At 40.6% G+C, this 22,211-nt stretch overlaps 1 protein-coding gene across 1 annotated transcript in view; it reads left to right on the forward strand.

The window, feature by feature from the left end:
• The window catches only part of col24a1 (collagen type XXIV alpha 1 chain), a gene marked incomplete at both ends in the record, with an annotated part of 183,635 nt that overhangs the window by 152,400 nt on the left and 9,024 nt on the right, over nt 1-22,211 (forward strand). The window contains 13 exons of the mRNA XM_080727840.1: nt 2,240-2,293; nt 3,153-3,260; nt 6,063-6,116; nt 7,586-7,639; nt 7,916-7,972; nt 9,140-9,193; nt 9,982-10,035; nt 10,676-10,729; nt 12,821-12,874; nt 13,261-13,368; nt 18,472-18,579; nt 19,443-19,550; nt 21,359-21,412. Coding sequence (XP_080583966.1) covers nt 2,240-2,293; nt 3,153-3,260; nt 6,063-6,116; nt 7,586-7,639; nt 7,916-7,972; nt 9,140-9,193; nt 9,982-10,035; nt 10,676-10,729; nt 12,821-12,874; nt 13,261-13,368; nt 18,472-18,579; nt 19,443-19,550; nt 21,359-21,412 — 921 coding nt within the window. The remainder of the gene's footprint in view (nt 1-2,239; nt 2,294-3,152; nt 3,261-6,062; nt 6,117-7,585; nt 7,640-7,915; nt 7,973-9,139; nt 9,194-9,981; nt 10,036-10,675; nt 10,730-12,820; nt 12,875-13,260; nt 13,369-18,471; nt 18,580-19,442; nt 19,551-21,358; nt 21,413-22,211) is intronic.

Raw genomic sequence — 22,211 nt, forward strand, 5'->3', positions numbered from 1 at the left:
GACCTTTTAGAAACCCCTCAAGGAACCCTAAGGTGTCCCTGGACCCCACTTTGACCCCACTGTTCTTCTAATCAAGAATTCTGAGTGGAATTGCTGTATCAGTAACACCATGGGACTCCCAACTCCAACAATAAATGAATAAAGAATACAATTGGAATTCTATTACAGAAATGAAGTAATCCTGTATCCTCTAATACAGGGACTGGCAAGTAAGATCTGGCTTGGGCCAGTTTCTTTCTAAGTCATTAGAAGATGGGCCAGAACACAATCAGATACTTCCCCTTTCCAGATTGAGAATAATACATGTGTATCAGAAACATCACCACCTCGACTTACAGTACTATGTAGCGGAGCCTAAATTATTCTTAAGCAATATGCCAGGCCAAATATGACAACATGAAAATTGTGGACATGTCCAAATAGCTTTAATAACAATTTCAACATAATTTCTACAGTGAAGTAGTCTCCAGCTGCACGCACAAACAAGGTTACCCTCCCCCTTCCCATTGGAACAGCTAGTGTCATCCTTTCATGGTGGACTTTTTTGTGGACACATTGCTCTATCCACTCCTCCTAAACGTTGCTGTGTACCTTCAACATTAAACTTCATAGCCATTGTACTTACGTGTATATGGTTATTATGCCAAACCTATTAACTAATCAGACTTAGCCGTTTCACCAACCTGTCTTACAATAATGATTCAACATACTTTAATTCTCAGACTTATTCTTTGGCATCAGTAGCCCCACTTCTCCCACACATTCAATATTTATGAACTGTGAGTACAAAGGCTTGAATAATAATAATTATGATCTTCTCAATACTAAAACATTATTATTTCGTAGATAATTCCCATGTGTGCCAGTAGGGGGCAGTCTTTGCTTGAACAAAGCATTGTGGTGATACAGGGCATTCTACTGACAAAGCCAACTGTGGGGGAGGGGGAGGGAGGGTGCAATAAGATGTTACAGTGCTGTTTGGCACCTGTCACTTAAAGTATCCTCTCTGTATAGTTTTGAGGCAGAGTTCCAACCCTGGATGCTGAGATAGAAGAAGTTAGTTAATAACTTACCGGTAGTTAATATTATTTATCAGAGCAACAACTGAACTTATATTAATTGAATTTCCGTTTTCAAGTGAGCTTGAGCTACAGTATATTTAGGCTTAGAAGTTATTTTAATGCTCTCTTGCAAAGTTAACATTAGGAGGTCATGTTGACACATCTCATCCAAATCAATGTGAACAATGTTGTGGGCTTTGATGGAAAAATAAGTAGCCTAATTCACATTATCTTAAACCCTATTTCATACGTTGACCCGGGCCCTCCTTCTACACCACATGTATTTGTAGAAAGTAGCCGATCTACAAGCTCTCAATACTTACACACGTTGTGAGCTTGTAGATCTATTATTATTACTAGCCCTTACCCGTTCAAAGATATGAGCTCCGAAATGATGTGCAGTGTGTGGGTTATGGGATGTGCACTGTGCACACAGTATATGAGGGATGGAAAGTAACTTTAACTGGTGCTTGCATGATAATATGTAGGAGCATCAATGTAAGAAATACCCGTTTCGTTTAATGGCTATAGAGATACTGTGTACCGATCTGCATGATTTTTGGACAACATCTGTAACAGGGCAAGACAAACGACCCCCCTCCCCGCCCACCCGCCTGCCTGCCCACCCGCCTACACACACACACACACACACACACACACACACACACACACACACACACACACACACACACACACACACACACACACACAGAGCTGGTTAAACATGTTGCCTCATGCTAGATGCAGAATAGACATGCCTCAAGCTAGATGCAGAATAGATATAGATACACCATAAAAATGCTAATATACAGCATATGATTTGTGAAAGTGACAAACGGGCTTCACAGTTATGTCAGGTGTGTTCATATGCTAATGGTGATGCGATTTCAGATCAATTGCTCCAGCCACTGAGGAGAAACGCTGTGACAGACACTCAGACAGACAGACACTCAGACAGACAGACAGACAGACAGACAGACAGACAGACAGACAGACAGACAGACAGACAGACAGACACTCACTCAGACAGACATTCGGAAAATTACATGTTTGATAAATACCCAGAATTGGGACTCTAGTGGTCTTGTGGCTGATTTATACTTACATAAATACAAATACAGAAATGAAGACAATGTGTCAGTATGTGGTCATCTTATGAGGATTTATTTCATGTCCAGGGGCCAGAAGGGAAAGCAGGGCCTCCGGGGAACAGAGGACGAAATGGCAAGAAGGTAAGTAGTACAGTACATCCCACCTAAATCTTTATTCATTTGGCTGATACATGCTGATACAACATAAAGAAAATAGCACCATCTTCAACTTCAAATTTATTTTCACATCACACAAGTTTAATGTAAGAGTGGGTTCAATTATTTTCCATGCACACTTCAATGAATTGTAGCTAAAACATTGATAATCCTAAGAAAAACAAAAGGGAAATGTATTTTTGTTTTGTTTGTATTGTTGGCACACAGGCTTTATTCAGGGTTCACAGTAGGTAAAATGATCATCAATACATGTCCTTGTCCCTTTTATGCCCATACTGTATAATGGAGATCTCTGATGTCATCAATATTAAGCCCATATCTGGAAATGCCCCTTTATGGACAATGAACATATTGTGTCAGTCTCATGTGGTCTATGACGTCAGAAATCTATGATGTCAGACGTCAGTCATCTCCATATTTGGGGAAATATTGCCACATTTTGGCCACGTTTTGGCCAACTTAAACCAATAACCACGTATGTGCATTTTTTTGGTCAAAGCTCGCCCATCAGTCTGCTGTCACCCAGGCGGATGCGTGCATGCGCCCATGTGCGTGACCTTAGGGCGTCTTACTAGTGTTATTATATTGTACATTTTCAATCATTTTATGATCTTCCTGCTACTGCTACACAGTAAAATCCTCAGTGATTAATTATCCATTTCTAACTCTGAGAGTGCACAAGTAACACAAGGGTCCATTTGGTTATGAATGTACACTTAGAGTTAAACCGAAACGAAGATTTTACAGTGTATTATGTGTGATGATTTATGTTCTGTCTCCCAGTATGTTTTATTTCTATGTTCCCTGACCTGTGTCTCTGCAGGGAGAGCGGGGGATTCCAGGTCTAGCTGGTGAGATGGGCACACAGGGTGACATTGGCCAGCCAGGCGAGACGGGGTTGAAAGGTGCCAGAGGAACCCGCGGCTCACCAGTCAGTGTCCACTTTTCCTCTGTTACACCTTCACATTTACCTTCACATTTACCTTCACAAGATAAATCATGACATGGTTGTAGATTTTAGAGGAAACAGAGGCCATATTGGTTGAGAGTAAAAACCAATGAATAAAGCCTTGGCAAACAGTGGTTCTTAAAGATTTAAGGACCCCCAAATTTATACGTATAGTATTTTGCAGTGAACTGCCCTTCGGAATTTTGTGCAAGGGAACCAATAAGAGAAGATATATACGGTATATATATTTGGCCAAATAGGATATCTACAAGCTCACAACGGGTCGCATTGCATTGCGTTGTGAGCTTGTAGATCAGCTATTTCCGAATATCCGAACTATGAAATAGGGTTAATGGATTAGTTCACCCCCAAAATAACTATTTTTCTATTGATTACTCACACCATGGAGACTTTTTTTTTATTTTTTATATATATACTTTATTAACACATTCCCGCCATTTAACAATACCTTCGTACTCTACCATGCCTCCAGTCTCCATAGACTTCCATGTAATTCATAGTGCACGGATCATGCACACCCATGCCTAGATAATGCACCACGTGTGTCCACATTGCTCACAGCTTTCAAACAAAAAAATCCGAATGGAAATCCGTTCAGGCATTCATGAGATAGAAGCCATTATGTTTTCCTAAAATGTAAACAAAGATGGCTGCCATGTTTGATAGATGGGGTTGCTATGGGGGTTAAACATGCAATTTCGCGATTTCTATCATGCCTACTACATTTTTTGGGGTCAGATTTTTTTTTTGAAAAAACATTTTTTTTTTTTTTTTTTTTTTTTTTTTTTCAAAATGGCGAAAATTCTCGGGACTATCGGGCCTGGCAGGGAAAGAGATTGAAATAATCTCGGGACTATCGGGCCTGGCATGCAATGAGTTAAAGTCATTTAACATGCACTCATCTTCCAGAAAACAAAATCACTGTCCTTTCACATTTTTTTTCACATGTTATGGCCCTGTAAGGACATCTTGACTTCTTTTTTTTTTTTTTTTTGTGCAAAAAACCACCACCTTAAGAGAGTAAGAGTGGGTTCAATTATTTTCCATGCACACTCCAATGAATTGCAGCTAAAACATTGATAATCCTAAGAAAAACAAAAGGGAAATGTATTTTTGTTTTGTTTTTATTGTTGTTGTGTGCTATGATGGCACACAGGCTTTACTCAGGGTTCACAGTAGGTAAAATGATCATCAATACGTCCTTGTCCCTTTTATGCCCATACTGTATAATGGAGATCTCTGATGTCATCAATATTAAGCCCATATCTGGAAATGCCCCTTTATGGACAATGAACATATTGTGTCAGTCTCATGTGGTCTATGACGTCAGACATCTATCATGTCAGACGTCAGTCATCTCCATATTTGGGGAAATATTGCCACATTTTGGCCACGTTTTGGCCAACTTAAACTAATAACCAGGTCTGTGCATTTTTTTGGTCAAAGTTGATCCCACGCCAAAGCGTGTGTACACAACGACAAAATAAACCACTTTACAGAGACCAAAAAAAAAAAAAAAAAAACACCATGGAGACTTGAGTTCAATAATATGTTTGTATTTGTCGCATTCCTAAGACAAAAAAAATATTATAGAAAATGTACCCCCATTGATTCCAATCAAAATCAGGAACAGATTCCATTTGGGTCCCCATCCGGAATCTGTTCCTGATTTTGCTCGGGACCCTCTCCAACCCCCACAACAACCCCTGGGGGTCCCTGGACCCCACTTTGAGAACCATTGAACCAAAAGGTCATAAACCATCTCAGATTTGGGTCATTCCAGTTACGCTGGTTTCAGGTTTACTCTTGGCACAATAGGGCTAGCAGGCTTTTTCCATGTTCCAAAATGCTGAGTAATTATAAACCATGTCCACGTATTGTTTAGTCCTTGATTGTGGGAACTATGTTGATAGCAGTAGGTTGCATTATTTTATCAAGTTATCACAAAGACTGTTTGCCAAAATGGTTTTATTATGTATTGAGTGTGATAATAGTTTAGGTGTTAACTTCATTCATCAAAATGACATCACAGCATAAGGAGTACAAAGCATGATGTAATATCTTCTCAATCTTGCCTAGTGACCCAAACTTCTGTCATCAAGTGTGACTGTAAACATCTGCCTTAACACCTGTACATTTACTGAACATTATCTTGTTTTGCTAAAACATACTGCAGCTGAGCAGCATGCCTAAAACCTGATTCACACAATACTTAGTTGCAAGCAAAACTTTCCTCACAACGCATTGCAATGAAGCTGATATCATTTGGTATTGTGTCGTTAAATTCGATATAATCTGATAAAGCAGAGTACTAGCTTAATTGAGAGAGAAAGGGAAGGAATCCATTTGGTTCCTTTTAAAGCTCAATTCAATTGTCGCATGACGGTGTCACCCATCGAAAACACCCTGCAGTACGTCTAACGTCTGTGACTCCTTGTGAGTCTGCATGTGTGCTATTTCTGGTGCGTGACACAATTGTGCGGCGGATTGCTAATTCATGAATCATGAATTAGGCATTACAGAGAAATGCAGCTCCTTTCTCAGCAGAAAGAAGGAACACCAGAGCCTGTTGTGATAGCTGGAGAGAGAGGGATGATTGATATGCCCTGTCAGAACCCTGGTCCTGGGAGTAAGGATGGATGAGTGTCTTGAGTGTCCATTTAACAGCAAGCTTATATTTAGCTGAAACAAGAGTAGAGAACCAAAACGTACGACATAAAGGCTGTCCCCTCAGTAAGTTTCTGTTTTATGCATTATTTCTAGGGTCGGCCTGGGGTCATGGGGCCTGAGGGGCAACCAGGATTGTCGGGATACACGGTGAGTTACAGCAATCATACCTGTGTTAGTGTGTTTTAATGACAGTAAACACATAGAGACACACATTATGTGAGAGTACACACAGGCACACACACAACACTTAAAAGGGCAAGTTCACCTCTGGGACAACCAGATCTTATTTTATTGTTGTTTGGGACAAGATCAACACGATCCTGAGTTATTTTTTGTATTCAATCTGTGTTTTGAGATATGTTAGTATTCCAGCATGAATGATGATGCATTTTGCATCATATGATGCAGCATGATGACTCATATGATGCAAAATGCATCATCATTCATGCTGAAATACTAACATATCTCAAAACACAGATTGAACACAAAAAATCACTCAGGATCGTGTTGATCTTGTCCCAAACAACAATAAAATAAGATCTGGTTGTCCCAGAGGTGAACTTGCCCTTTAAGTGTGGTCAAAATCAGAACATATCTCATTAGATATTTATGCAGACCACAGAGGCTCTGTGAAGCTCTCAGTTTGTCTTCAGACATTCCATGGTGTTAAATCGCTCAGGTATTACCACACTGTAAACTCTGAGAGGGTACAAATGGAACCAAACGTCATGGGTCTGTTTGGTTCAGCTTTACACTGTCATAGTTACATTAACACTCATTATTTTACGGTTGCACTTTATTCCATGGTGCTAAATCCCTCAGGTATTCCCCACTTCATTCCAATGCTAAGGTCAGCATTCCAAACACCGCCTGTAGCCTCACTTCATTTGAAGATTCTAGGCCTCTAATCTTGATAAGTCAGGTGGTGTTTCACTCCAAACTGTTGCATTTCATGTCAGTCTTCCTAAGCTGATTCACCTCCCCTGCCTCACTCAAGCTCAAAATGTTTCTTTTGGCTTTTTTCTTTGAACCTGGACTTGGGGGAGAAAGAATGTGCGTGCATTGCCGTTCCCATTCCAGTAAGCTAGTTTGGCTTTGTTTAGTCACAACAAGAACCGAACAACTGAATCCAGTTGTGTGGCTTGTCAAAACCACAACAAAGACCCATCCAGACAAAAGCAGAGGAAAGAGGTGGAATTGGATATGGCCATGATCAAACCTGTTAGCAGCTGTGAGGTCAATGCCAGCATCACTGGGCTTAAGTTGCATAACTTGCGCAGGGTACCTCAAGTTCACGTGGTACCTTTCTTGTAAATATGTGTGGTGTGTGTACACTCTCAAACTCAGTCACGCTCTACCCAGGTTGTTGAGTGATTTTTGAGGCCGTGCCAAAAGCCAAATCCCTCTGTGACTGATTCTCAGGGCTCTTCCTCTACAGGAGATGGTGTTTATATTAAACAGTTTTGATTAATACGATGCTGACAGGCTTCACGGTAAAGGTCCGGTGCTGTGTAATAGCTGTGTCTCTCTGAGGAACAGGCTGGAGCCAATAGAAGTACAATGGCTCGGTTAGGTAAAATAAACACTGTTCTACTTTTCTTTTCTTTTTTTCTTAGGGTCACCTTGGCAAGCCAGGGCCCATTGGACCTCCAGGGCCCAAAGGGGAAAAGGTAACATGAACACTGGAATGCGTTGTTGTCCTTGCACACACATACAGTACAACATGTTATTTAAATCCTTTGAAAATATACATTCATTAGTCAAAGTATTATTTTATACTTTGAGCACCACTTAATTCGATATCTTGATATGTTGGAATTTGGAGCAAAGCTTAGAAAGCTTATATATCGTTATGAAACATTTTCTTAATTAGTAGCATGGGTTGCAAAAAGCTGGTCATTTATATATGCCTGTGTTTTTATGTGTCTGTGTTTTGTTCTTTGCAGGGTTACCCAGGAGAGGACAATAAGACTCCGGGACCAGCCGGGCCCTTAGGTGAACCAGTAGGTCTTGCTTTCCTTCAAATTATCTTTTGTACTCCCCTAGTCCTGCTGTATTGTTAAATTAGACCTGCTAAAGGCAGAAGAGTAGTGCTCATAGTACTGTTTGAATATAGAAGCCTTGAATGGGACAAGAGGTAAACCTTTGACTACGATGACATCATTTCTTTGCAGTTTGAATGTGGAATAGATGCAAAATCATGGTGGTATACTGTACTCCCTCAACATATCCCTCTGTTGGCCTGTAAAACGAAATCCTGACTTTGCACAATGTTATCTGTGAAGCTTTGGAACGCAAATGACCATAGTAACCCTAGTCACGTGCAGCCAGACAATCGCACAATTTACCAGCTACTACCAATATGTCTGAAGACATCTACATTCAATAAAGTGGCTAGAGCTGCGTGGAAATAATTTGGAGATAAGAATAATAATAACTGCAGTGCAGAACCTTTAGGGGAAATGACAGGACCGGTTTTCAAATCCGTAAGTGGGTCTGTGGCCGTTTCCTCCGCTGTTCTTAGAGCCTACAAGGCATATCGGTAAGCACATTATCTTCAATCGTCTGGCTACTTGAGACTCTACTGTCCCCTGCTATGGTTGACTGACATGAACTCCAGACACATTTCCATCATACTGTTCCCTGCTATGGTTGACTGACATGAACTCCAGACACCTTCCCCAGCTTTGGATCAGTGGGATCAGTGTGCTGAGAGAGACATGTGTAGCACCAGCATTCAAGGAGTTGGGACGTCTCCTGTACAGGAGTGTGGGGTGTAGGGTTGTATTACCAAGTTGGCACAGTGTCGCAGTACATAGCATGAGCAACACAATGGTACCTTCTGTCCCATTGCAGTCCAGGCTGAGATTGCATGGAAATAAGAGTAATTCAACCATTCCATTACACTCCAGTAGGATTCAGCCTCTATAGGAGGGGGTTTCAAACAGTTGAATCTTCAGTATGAAGTGTGCTTTATTTTAAACAGTCTTTCTTGTTCACCAGACACTGTGTGGGTGCACATGTTCAGTACATGCATGTCCGCATGTGTCTGTGTATGTACAGTATGTACAATTCTTTGTGTGTGTGTGTGTGTGTGTGTGTGTGTGTGTGTGTGTGTGTGTGTGTGTGTGTGTGTGTGTGTGTGTGTGTGTGTTTGTGTGTGTGCACAGGGTCCCCCGGGCGAGCGCGGAGAACGTGGGGAGTCTGGAGATGAGGGATATCAGGTAGAGATTGATGCACATCACTTGGCAATTTGTAGCCAAAATATAGATCAGGCTTTATGTAAAATATTGAAAACAGCCCGTCTACAAACTCACATCACGATGCGTTGGGACACGTTTTGAACTTGTAGATTGGCTATTTCTGACAATCTTAAAATTTGAAAAAAATAAAGGAATGCTTAAGGGATTAAAACCAGGACAAGGCATCACTTAAGTCATATCACAATATTACAATATCCAATAGACCAGATGACATCTGGTCTCATATCAAAGTTTTTATATAATATTCAATATATTGCCCAGCTCTGTAATTTGTCATACTTTTCTTTTCCTTGTGGTGCTCCATCGCCATGTTTTTCTGATGAGATAAGAGTCACATGTGGCAGAGGAGAGAGGGAGCACTTAAGGTTTCAGAAATAGACAGACAACTTTTGTCAGTGCAGAAAATGAAAAAGTATCCCCTAACCATGCAGGGCAGTGTGACTATCCCATCTTTTACAATTCATGATCAATTAGCCCTCACAGAAAACCCTCAGCTGTCTATTGTCTTTCCAAATGGTGTACTGTAGTGTACAGCAATACAATAGCATAGTAATAAACCAGGTGTATCTTGAGCACTGACCTCATGTTTTATCAATAACATTGACGAGTGTCTTTGTAGACATGTGGAAATCGGGTGGTAAAAAAGAATTATCCTGGGATGGCTCCAGCTGTAATGTGTAACATAATAGTTACACAAATGCAGTATAGATATGAAAATATTTGTATTTCACCTAGATCTTGTGTTTCAGGGTCACATCGGCCTCACTGGTCTTCGTGGGACTGTTGGACAACAAGGCCTGCCTGTAAGTAAAAAAAATAGTTTTTATTCAGTTGAACCCTATAGCGTCCCCATTCTGGGTATGTCATAATAGGAGAACAGTCTGCAAATATAGCGGATATGTACAAGCTCCTGGGCTTGTATATTTGCTATTTTTGGCAAAGAGATTTGGTGTAGAGGGAAAAACGGGGTCGGCCAAGAATAGATCCTTTGGGGTACACTTTATTACTAACATTAGATTTTTCCAGCTCAGTCAGCTAATTATCCTTTTTTTTACTTCTTTGTCTCGATACTTCAGCAGTGGTTACTCACTGAAGAAATCATCTCATTTTGGACAGTTTCTGAAGAATACATACTCTCCTACAAGCTGTAGGAGTCAATTATTTTAAACTAAATTGGGAAATGACATCAACACAACATTAACAAACAGTGTGACCATTGTCATATTTCCATGAGGTGACATCATGATTTAGTAAAATGTATAAAAGTAATTAATTCAAAATAGGATTGCAAATGTATTGTATTTTAAGTACAATACCACCTTTCATTTGACGTTAGCGACATAATATAGTAATATGGCCATTAATAGTTATTATTCCACTATACGACTTAAAGAATCATCATAGACCTGAAGAATGTGTGTATATTTGTGTTGTTGCATATAGGGAACGCCAGGTCTCCGTGGAGAACAAGGTCCAAAAGGAGACAAGGGTGTAATGGTGAGTCTGCGTCTGATTACGGGAATCCCGAGGGTTTGCTTAATCCACTGTACTTTACAGACAATTATGGAATGTAGTTTGTTGAATCATGTAATTGTATCGTTAAGATGAGTGTGTGCTGGATACACACTAGGCTCTGCACAACAACAATACATGCCATTCAGCGTTGGCAGTGTTGGGGAGGGTTTGGTTGAGTGTAAACCTGACACCTTAGGCAAGGGAAAATCCATTTTTTTCACTTCAGCTGCAAGGATGACAGACCAACCTCAATGCATTTAGCCAAAGTACATTTCTTTCTTTCTTTCTTTCTTTCTTTCTTTCTTTCTTTCTTGGCTAGCACAAATATTGTGGACATTGTTCTCTCTGCACTTGACTTTTCCTGTTCCACCACAAGAGAAATATGAAGAGAGGGGAAGATTTGTATTGTAGCTCATAATTCAGGCTGTAGACAGGAACCTGGAAACAGATAGTGTCAGGATGATTGACCACCCAAAATATGAGATTCTCTTTGTTCTTTTGAACATGCTATTTGATCAAGTTTGACATGTCAATTCTTCTCTGCTTATTAGCTTGCAGTGGAATGTTGAGAACTGGCATCTGTGAATGTTTTGAGGAAAAAAGATCGAGGATCTAAAACTCAACACTATCAGTCTTTCAACCACTAAATATTGTTTTGAGGAGCTACAGCAGCTACTGAATTCTCCTGATAAGGGGCCCAGCATTTTGAAGAAATGAATCTTCTTCCACCTTGACCAAAGTTTTCATCTGGTTATACTCAATTTGGTGCCCGGGTAGCTCAGTCGGTAGAGCTCTCGCCTTTGTACCGCAAGGTCATGGGTTCGATTCGGGGCACCGCCAACTCAGCGTATGAGTAGCACGGCTTGGCAAGTCGTGCGGCAATTACTGGGAGCTGATGGTAGGTGTGGCGCTCCACCTCAGCAGTCCATCTCCCAGGGGTCTAGCGCATTGTAACGGGGACAGACCGCGTGGGGACAGACCGCGTGTTACCGGCTGATACTGACAACAAGCCACTCCCGACCTACTTTATACTCAAAACTCCACAAACAAAGGTCTCTTACAAATTAATAAACGTCTGTCACTGAAACTCTAGGTAGATACTGTATACGCCTATACTGTACTTTTTTTGAACTGCCACACTTTAGAATTGAATGGAAAATGCTTAAGGCACTTTGGCTCTTATGTATCTACTTCATGCAAAATGTATTATGCACTGTTAATGCTTCTCGTAGTTCCCTCTATAGGATATAGATGATTCTGATCCAATGTAAATAAAAAAGACATCAAATCACAGTGTCTCCCTTCGATAATTAGACCCCATAATTTCTGTAGCGTTCTTGTACTATATTTATTTGTTATGTTTTTGTTGCCTGCCAGGTATTAATGGAGTAGGATCCATATGGCTAACGTCAAAGTATTCCAAGCTTCCAAATACTTTTGACTTGCTTGAGCTTGTGAAACTGCTTAGTTACACTTAGAATCAGAGTGGAGATATCATTGTGTGAATAGAATTGAATATGTGTGAATTTGTTGGACTTTGCTCTGACCTTGCATTAGCAATGTTGTTGTGTGATGCAGTCTGCAGAGCCTTTTATTTTAAAACAACAATAGCTTAAATGTGCTGGATGTATCCTATGAGATTGTTCATATAAATCAGGCTTGTCAAACTCATTTTGGGTTGAGGGCCATATTGGTCAATAGGTGACTTGATCTGGGCCACCACCAGTTGCGGGCACGGATGCAATGAATGAATTTATATTATAAATTCGCTATAAAAGTCATAATAATATTAATAATGACAATAATACTAATAATAATAATACTCTGCCTTTCTCCTTCATATAAAGCATTATCTGCTGATAACAGTTTACCTCATTGTATTTTATTCATTACATATTCACAAGTTACGAATACAAAAGTGTTATGAAATATTAGAAATTATAAATATACATACATTTGTATGGTTTTGTTTGGCAGGTGACAGGCATGGTCTTATTCAAACATTCCCTCAGTTCATTCATGAGGCTGAGAGATGTTTGTGGATATTTTATCTTTACACGTGTGTTTACCCAGGGAACAATGGGAAAGAAAGGAGCAAGGGGGCTGAATGGAGCACCTGGTGAAGAAGTGAGTATCACATCAACTCAACACTGTAGAGACAAAGGGAAAGACTATAGCATAAACATCAGATAATTCTGTTTTATTTAGTTTTGTTTGATTGCGATGTAACTATGTATAAGTCCAAGCACCATTGGGAGTATCACATTGCCCATAATCAAAGTAAAGGATGTAATGTTGGGTATTTTGGCTTTCACATAAGACTTACAAAAACAAGTGCACTGTCTTTTATCTTCAAAGAATTGTGCATAGGATACATAAGAATAAAGGAAACATGAGAATAAGTTGAGAGATTGACAACTAGATCTTTGATAACCCCAATTATTAGCATAGGAACCAATTCAATGTTTTTACACAGAGCTTGAGTAAGTGTGGCTGTTTTGTAAATTTCCCAGGGCCTGGTTGGTTTACCTGGACCCAACGGAATGGAGGGATACCCTGGACTGGATGGTCCACCTGGACTGACAGGCTTACCAGGATTTCCAGGGAAACGAGGACGACAGGTACTCAACTCAACACATACTGTAGTCTTCATCACTTTACTGTGTTGCTTGTAGTCGAGGCACTATGAATTGCACTGTTTATGGTAAATGGTCTATTTATATAGCGCCTTAATCCAAGGAGCTTTATAATAATTGTGCATTACATTCACCCATTCACACCGATGGCGATTAGCCAAAATAGTTTCTTAATTCAGCTCTCGATTTTATCTTTGCCCACCGACCGTGTGTTCTTTCCATCCATTTTCCATTCCGGTCCGGCAGCAGCTGTTGGTAACTGGTCGGGTTGTCTGTGACTATTGACCCCCATAACCTTACTTTACACAATCAGTGAACTTATTTTTGGGGGTCTCCATATGATTAACTTAATGTGTAACATTGTTTTCTCACTCAGTGTTTTAAAGTGTTATACAAAATGTAATGCCTCAACTCTTAGTGCTCGTAAGGTAGTTAAAATATGATTATTTTGGGGGTCGCAGCCTGAAAAGGTTGAGAACCACTGCTCTAAGCCACCACCTGATGGACATCAGAGCTGTAGTCTCATAGCTTCTCAAGATTATAGTCCAAGATGTCTATTGTCAATACTTAAAACCACATGATTTCTAGGCAAGTTTCTAGGCAAGTCATAATAGGAAATATTCATCAAAAATAGCAGATCTACAAGCTCACAGAGCATGTGCTGTAGATTTAGTTATTGTTATTTTTGGTATAGACCCTGATCAATGAAGTATATAGGGTTTAAGTTATCCTTCTGTGATCCGTATGCCAGAGTTGCAGTGTGTGGTCCAGTCCAGTTATTTTGTACTTTCTATTTGAGACTATGGTGTGTGGTTGAACACACCACAAGTGGTCTACTCAGTGTAGCAGCTACATGCCAGCTGGTAACACACATCACTGAACCTCGCTACTCTGTGGTTTTCATTGTGCTTTTATTAGTAATCACTCTCTCTCTCTCTCTCTCTCTCTCTCTCTCTCTGTCCATCCACAAATGTTGTTCTTGTTCTTGTGACCACTTGGGCGAGGCCTTTTCTGACCTGTCAAGCTTTCTAGTTTGACTAGAGTACATCTGTTGGTTATTTAATCATCAGTAGAACGGCTAATCTTCTCATTTTGCACATAACGGCTATAGTTTTAAGACCCCGAAATTAGGCTTAAAGATGGCTGTTCATTAAATGCCTAATTGGTTTTTACTGGTTTCAGCCCAGTGAGGCACATAATACCAAGTCTTCATGTATAGATGTTTTTGCACTCCCTCACAATACTGTACATTGAAAGGGAAAGGCTGTGCCCTACATGTCTGGCTGCCAGTTGCGTAACAGTTCTTGTGTGGGATTTAGATAATCTTCTTTTTTTTTTTTTTTTTTTTTTTTTACGTGAATTAACATAACATTGTCTCTTGCGGTTTCAAAAGTTCTTTGAACTTGGAACCTCTAAATGCATCCAAATCTTTTCAGCATCAGAACCACTTTATTGCCAAGTCTGTGGTATATACAAGGAATTTCCTTTGGCATTAGTTATGTAATATGAAAAATGCATGTCTGTCAATCAAAAAGTAGTTTGTTCTTGCTAAGAACCTCTTTGTTCCTGAGAGGTTGACTTTTCTGAGAGGTTTCCTACTGACAGCAGTCATACGCCGTTGGTCCAGCTCAGTCGTCCAGTGCAGTGAGGGTGCTCTTTTATTGCATGGAACACAGGGCTCTCACACAGGGAGAGCTTGGCAGGAAACAGACTGATTTCACACTACATACCACTGTGGTGGGAAACACAATATGGCCTCTTTCTGCTTCTGTTGGCAGACTGAGGGGGAATCTCTGCAGAGCTGATCCTCATCATCTCCCGGGCTTACCAAGCCATCATGATTTCCATCATGGCTATCAATTATCTTCTATCTCATTGTCTTTCTTTCCTATATCCACATCTAGCTCCTCAATAAAGAAAAGACTCCTGTGTATTGGACTGAATAGAATAGTGTGGGGTAATGGGAAGGAGAAGAGAGAAAAGGGGAATGAAAGGCTGAAATTGAACCGACATTACCGTGACAATGTCTTAAGTACATGCATATTGGTTCAATTGGTAGAACAGGTGTTTTTCATACAGGCTGATGTTTTTGGGTTAGCCATCAAGCAGCAGGTCCATTATATGAGATCACTAGATGTTGCTACTGGGGCTTATAGTCTACTCCAAGAGCCCTATTTTTGGACAGGTACATTGGATGAGCCATGAAGCAGACATGAAATCTCCCATGGCGCAGTGGATTTGCCATGCACAAGAAGAAGTGCAGTAGAGGAAAAGTTTAACCAATTCTTTTTTGAAACCTTTGACAATTCTTTAATGACATGCCCCAAATCTGGACGACATACTAAATCTAATCCAACAACAAACATCTCAAATCAATTTAGGGGTCCTTGACATGTTTGAGAACCACTGCATTGAGGGTGTGTCATATGTTTGCTGGCGCAATGCAAACAGTGCTTTTCCAACCCATACTCCGAAATTCTCCAGGCCACAACATTCCCAAAGTCTTGTCTCCACACCCCACCTGCCATGTGGTTGACTGAACTTGGCACCGGTTCGTTCACCTGTCTCACCAAAATAGGGCCCTCAACTCCTATAATTCTTTTAAAGGTTCACTAGTGTTATTGGCCGGGTTTCCCAAAGTGATTTTTAGCCCTTCGTAGCTCACGCATGGTCGTAGAGACCGAGCACTGACCGTCATGTTTCCAGGTTTACATGGGTTTGGGCAGAGTGACTTATTTTGCCCCCTATAATTACACCAACATTCAGATTTCACAAAGTGCTTAATAAAGTCTCACACCTGTCTAAATACGGTACGGCGTTATATAATTACCCGTATCTTCTGTGTTCGTTAACAAGAAGCCTATACTGCCTCCCCCTGGCCAGCCGGGGAGCCTGATGGAGGGGAAAGGAACTGGTTGGAATAACGTGTTCCTTCCATGTGCTACGTCCATACCAGGGAAATCCCCCGTCAGGTGAAAAGAAACAACTTGGAATACTCATGCATAGAAGGAAGCATGAGGTCAGTCCGTTGTCTCCTCAGGCGCGGCAGAGGGATAGCAGAGCCCAGGATTACATAGCTTAGGCAATTGGCACTGGGTAGAAAAATGGGTTACAAATTCGTGGGATAAAAAATTATTAAAAAAAAATAATAATACAAGAAGCCACGCCACGCCCACATCTTGGTGTCCATAGATGGGGGTTGGTGCGCATGGGGAACACCAGGAAATACAAGGAAACAGAAAACGATCGGATAAAAAGGCATCTTATTAAAGAACACGGAGGATACAGGTAATTATAGAATGCCATACCGTATTTAGACAGGTGTGAGACTTTATTAAGTACTTTGTTTGTGAAATCCGAATGTTGGTGTAGTTGTAGGGGGCTAAATAAGTCGCTCTGTCCGAACCCATGTAAATCTGGGAACATGACAGTCAGGGCTCGGTCTCTACGACCGTGCGTGAGCTACGAAGAGCTAAAATCGCTTTGGGAAACCCGGCCATTACCTATACTTTTGGTGACTCTTTAAATGCGTTTATTGCAGACAGCTTCAGTGACCACGTCTTTAACCATGCACATGCACGTTTCTTCCATGTGCTATGAGCATGTACTGTACTTTACAGCAGTGGTTCCCAAACCTTTTTGGCTCAGGGCACCCCTATAAATATTTGTTTTCATCCCAGGCACCCATACATTATATTCATAATTTTCACTCCTAGCACCTTATATTTATGCCATATTTGAGCGATTATGTTGCAAAGAAAACATTGAGATAATAGGCATTTTGATTAGAACTGACTGAAAATAACTTTGTACTTAAAGTTTAAAATTATGCAAAATACTTTTTTTTAAGTGTCCAAATAAATTCCAAACATTATCAAATTATCTCGCGGCACCCCTAGACGGCACCTCAGGGTGCCCCGGCACCCACTTTGAAAACCCCTGCTTTACAGTATGCGTTTTCTGTATACATCCACGCACAAGTACAATGTCAGACTGCATGTGAGGGGTGAGACACCAGGTCAGACTTGATTAAATCTCTGTACAGATCTTATTAAGCTGACAGCCACAGTGGCCTTTTCTTATGCAAGAGCTCCCCAGAGTTCCAAGGGATTGGGGTTCAACCAACAAACCTTTCAGCGGTGTAATTCCAAACCACTTCCCGCTGATCTGGGGCTTATTTTTTCATGATTTATCCGTTTTTACCTCACAGCGATTCAGAAACAGAAGCTGGATGTGCGGCGGAGGTCAAGCCCATTCAATCTGTTATTCTAATATCGCTCTCTCCAATCTGCCACCTCCACGGCTCTGATGGAGCAGGAAACCATTGTGGTCCTTGTGGCTCAAGAAAGCGCCTCAGCAACAGTCAGTCATTCTACCGGCACTTCCCAAGCACATTGTAAAGAAATATTATGGAAAGGCCAAACTGTGGTTCACAGCCCTGAGTGACAGATTCAACCACTTAAACCCTATATACAGTACTTTATTGACTGGAGTCCCCCATTCTACCCCCCTCCTTTTCCCCTCCACAAAATGTCTTAGCAGAAAATAGCTGTGCTACAATAAAAGTTCGAACACGTCCCAACGCTGCTATTCTCACGAAATGTTAGCCACAGACTAGGGGCTTTAGATGTGGTTAAATGAAGACTATGTTGAAATGGAATATTATGCAGGCTTTGAATTGTGCTCGGAAATGTATGTTTGAATGGACATGACATGTGAGATGTATGAGAGGTATGTTGAAATATGGCTCATTTAGTATTATGTATTATACAAACTCTTCCTAGATTCACATTCACATCATAATAATTAATTTGCTGTTTTCCTTGAAGGAATGATGTGTTGAATGAATGTCTCACGCTAAATGAAATCCTTCAGAAATACATTTCTTTAACTGCATTTCATAAAATAAAATAAAAAAGACTCCGCTTTTTTATGTCCAGCCCAGAGTATTATGGTGTTCCTCTTTCAGTGTGTCACCACACCCCTGCACAGCAACTGCTTTTCTAATTGTATTGCCATTCAGGAGCTGATTGTTAAGAACACTTTTGACATTTAGAGTTTGAGATAAACATGTGTGTGCGCTTTCAGGGTACGAGGGGTACAGTGGGGCAAGAGGGACCTGATGGACGTCCAGGACCCAGGGGAGAAGTTGGTCTTCCTGGACTGATTGGAGAGATTGGACCACCTGGTCAAAAGGTACAATACCACCCACAATAGCAATCGTAAAACCTTTGCTTTAATTATTTATTATTTATTTATTTATAATAGAGAAAACAAGCAATACAAAACAACATCAATAGATCCCCAAAAAACTCAGGTGTGAAGGAATAGTTCACCCCCAAAATGCCCTTTTTGATCAATTAGTCAGCCCATGACGCCTTGAATTCACAGAGACTTTTTTGTTTTTGTTGCATTCAATATTTGAATCCAATATTCAAATATTTGATTCATTGAAGTGAATAGGGGGCCAAGTTTAACAACAGTAAACTATTATGATTAATGATTAAAGGACAACTTTGTTTTTTTACAACAAGGGTTCATATTTTAGATTGTAATTAGAGAAAAGAAAAAGTGAGTTTTAAAATGTTTTCATTTGCTTCGTTCTATTGTTTTATCGCGTTTACCGTGCTAAAATGTGGGGCATGCGTACGCATGGGGGCATGTGTACAAGTGGCTAAATATGTCTTTTTAGACACAATAAGCCAGCAGTTTATTTATTGCTATTTACAGTAACACTTCTAGCCCCCATAAGTCACATCCAACCATGAAAGGTTGCGTTGTATCTTGGGAATGGGCTTATTCTGTGTAAAATGTCATATTTAGCCATTTGTATGCATGCCCCCAACCACTGAAATAAGAATCTCTAAAACAATAGAAAGAAGTAAATGAAATCATTTTAACACTCATATTTTATATTCTTTAATTACAATCTAAAATATGAACCCTTGTTGTAAAAAACTAAAGTTGTCCTTTAATGAGAGTATTTTTTATTTTTACAAAAAATCTATTCCCAAAAATCTATTGCCAACCTACAACCTCTACGACCTATCCTTATCCAGGGAGAGCTGGGCTTGCCAGGGGAGAGGGGGTCCCCAGGAATTAAAGGTATGGAGGGGGCCACAGGTGACCAGGCCAGGAAGGGAGACCCAGGACTAAAAGGACAACCGGTGAGTATACTGAACTATAAAAACATAATTGACATAGTTAATCTTGTCTTAAACGGGTCTCTCAAAGCGTTGAGACATGGCTCAAATGGTGTTGACCATAAAATATCTACTTGGTGAACTCCAACAATACTGCAATATTATACATGGGCCTATTTTTAGGGTCTGATCAATTTCAAGGTGGTCAAAATGACAAATGACCTTGAAGGCCAGTTTGTCTTTTATTAAAGAGAAGAAATCATATTTTTGTGGCAGTTTATTATTAAGCTAAGACCTGGAATTGGAACTGGATATTATCTGTTACTGTTAAACATTGCAGTGGAGAGAGACGGGAAAGAATTGGTTGAAGGTTTGGCTGGATTTGAACTCGGTACGATGTCAATTACATGCACTAACTGATTGAGCCACCAGGGCGCCCCAAAGTTAATAACAATACAATCTTTTATATCCATCTCTAAATATAGAACAGGGGTTTAAGTAGCCAACTGCGGTGGGTTTAGAAATGTGCGTGTCTGACACATTCCACCTGGCAAGGCCAGCTTATGTAAGATCTCTTGGCACTCCAGGGACCTGAAAATGAGGTGCTCTGGTTAACTTACATAACTCCACAAAATACCCCGCCCTTATCCCCCTTGTGTGTCCGCCCTCCCCTGGTCACCTCCATTGATGGTGGTGAAATAGAGACTAGGGTCTGGCCCCTGGGTCCGATCCCGTTACGCTTTTCAGAGAGTGGACTATCTAGGCCAAACCCGCTGGCCAGAAACAGAGCCGACTAGAGGATGTGGATGATTGGCTGTACAAACACAGTGTCTGTCTGCCACCATGGACCACAGACCCAGCTCAGACACAAACGGGACGCAGGCACCCACTCCTTGTGTGCGTGCGTGTGTCTGTGTGTGCTTGTGTGAATGTGTGCTTGCATGTGCACACACCTGTGAGTAGGTGTACAGTACATTATGTGCAATTATAGAGCCAGACATAGGGCTTAATTCCATGTGACCCACTTCTTGTGTCTGCCAATTTATTTTCTTTTCTTTTTTTTTTGCATTGGACAAGGACATTATGAAAGGGCAACTGAAGACCTACTTTGTCTGGGGTATTGGTTGAGGATATTATTGGAGGGTTATATAAAAGTGGGGTGAAAATGATGAATGAACTTCTGTAGAACCTTGGATTTCATAGATGGCTGAGCAAGATATAGTCTTTTATCTGTTGCTTCTGTGCTCTGTTTTTAAATAAAATTGCTTTATTAACTTAATAGATCTCACACAACGCTTCTCATGTCATGACGGTTCCTGTGTTGGAAATAATTTGAATGAATGATTGTAGATCTTGATTTTTGAAGATCTTTGGAAGAAGACATTTTCATGATCTTAAACATGGACGGATTAACCCCTGCGAGGGCCCCTGGACGATAATTTTTTAGAGTCCCGCCCACCCTCCACCATAACCCCCCTCCCTCCCGACGAGCACTACCCAGCTCGGATTTTAAGCCATTATGATCATCTGTGGGCCAAGAAAGCACCTGTAGACAACAGAGGAGGGGCCCACCCATTTAATTTATGTATACATTTCATTTTAGTAAATTGTTAATGGTCATGCAGCCCAGTTTCCCCAAGGGCCCCTGGCAACGGCCCCATCGGCCCAATGGTTAATCCAGCCCTGATGCTACGAGCATTTAGGCAGATTTTTAGTTGCTATATAGTGTTATCTATAATATGCCATACACGTAAATTGATTCACTTCAAGTCATATTTACCAGTTCATTGCCATTTTCTTGTGTTAAACGTAACTGTCTTCTTTGTTTGCAGGGACAACCTGGAGACTTGGGGATGACTGGTTTACAAGGGTTTCCAGGCCCAAAGGTACTGTAAGTGGGTCAACTATCCAATTATCAAACAGGAGTAGAGGAGACAATGAGTTGAGAGGAACTTTAGAGACTAGGAAACGAGGACAGGAGATAAGATTTGTCAAATTAGATAATATGAGAAAGAGGAGATGAAATCCAATGAGATGAGATGAAGAATTAACAACTAACAAGATACGCACATACTCACAAGCACAGAGATTTGCACAATTTATAGAATTCACCCTTTGTCAGCCTTCTGATTGGTCCCTGACTGGCCAACCAGAAAAATCATTCACTTTTGCTGCCGGGGGCGGAGTTATGCAGTCCTTTCATTCCTTCAGCGCACTGTGGCATCACCGCGGCGCAGTACGGCGCGGTCATAGTGATTTTGATCATTATAATGAATAAGCATCAACATTCAACAAACTAGTTCACATGAACGATGTCGATGTACCGGTAACTAAGATATTCGATTGGGTACATGTTTTAAATGGGCAGAATTACAATTAAAATACATTTTATGTTGAGAGCGAGGCTCAATTTCCTGGTCAGTGCGAGTCACCCAAGATGCACTACTCTCTCTCTCTCTCTCTCTCTCTCTCTCTCTCTCTCTCTCTCTCTCTCTCTCTCTCTCTCTCTCTCTGCCCTAATTAAAAAATGTATTTTCGGGGGAAACCCCTGTTTTGCAAAGTAACTACTGTACTTTTTTGTTCCTTTTCTTATCATGTAGATGTTTTTCTTTTGGTACTTCAAATAGCTATAATGAGGCTATGAAAAATCTTGTTTTTATAATGGAAGTGAATGGGAAAAAAAAG

This window comes from Nannobrachium achirus, assembly GCF_963921795.1.
Source record: "Nannobrachium achirus genome assembly, chromosome: 1".
Classification (NCBI taxonomy): domain Eukaryota; kingdom Metazoa; phylum Chordata; class Actinopteri; order Myctophiformes; family Myctophidae; genus Nannobrachium; species Nannobrachium achirus.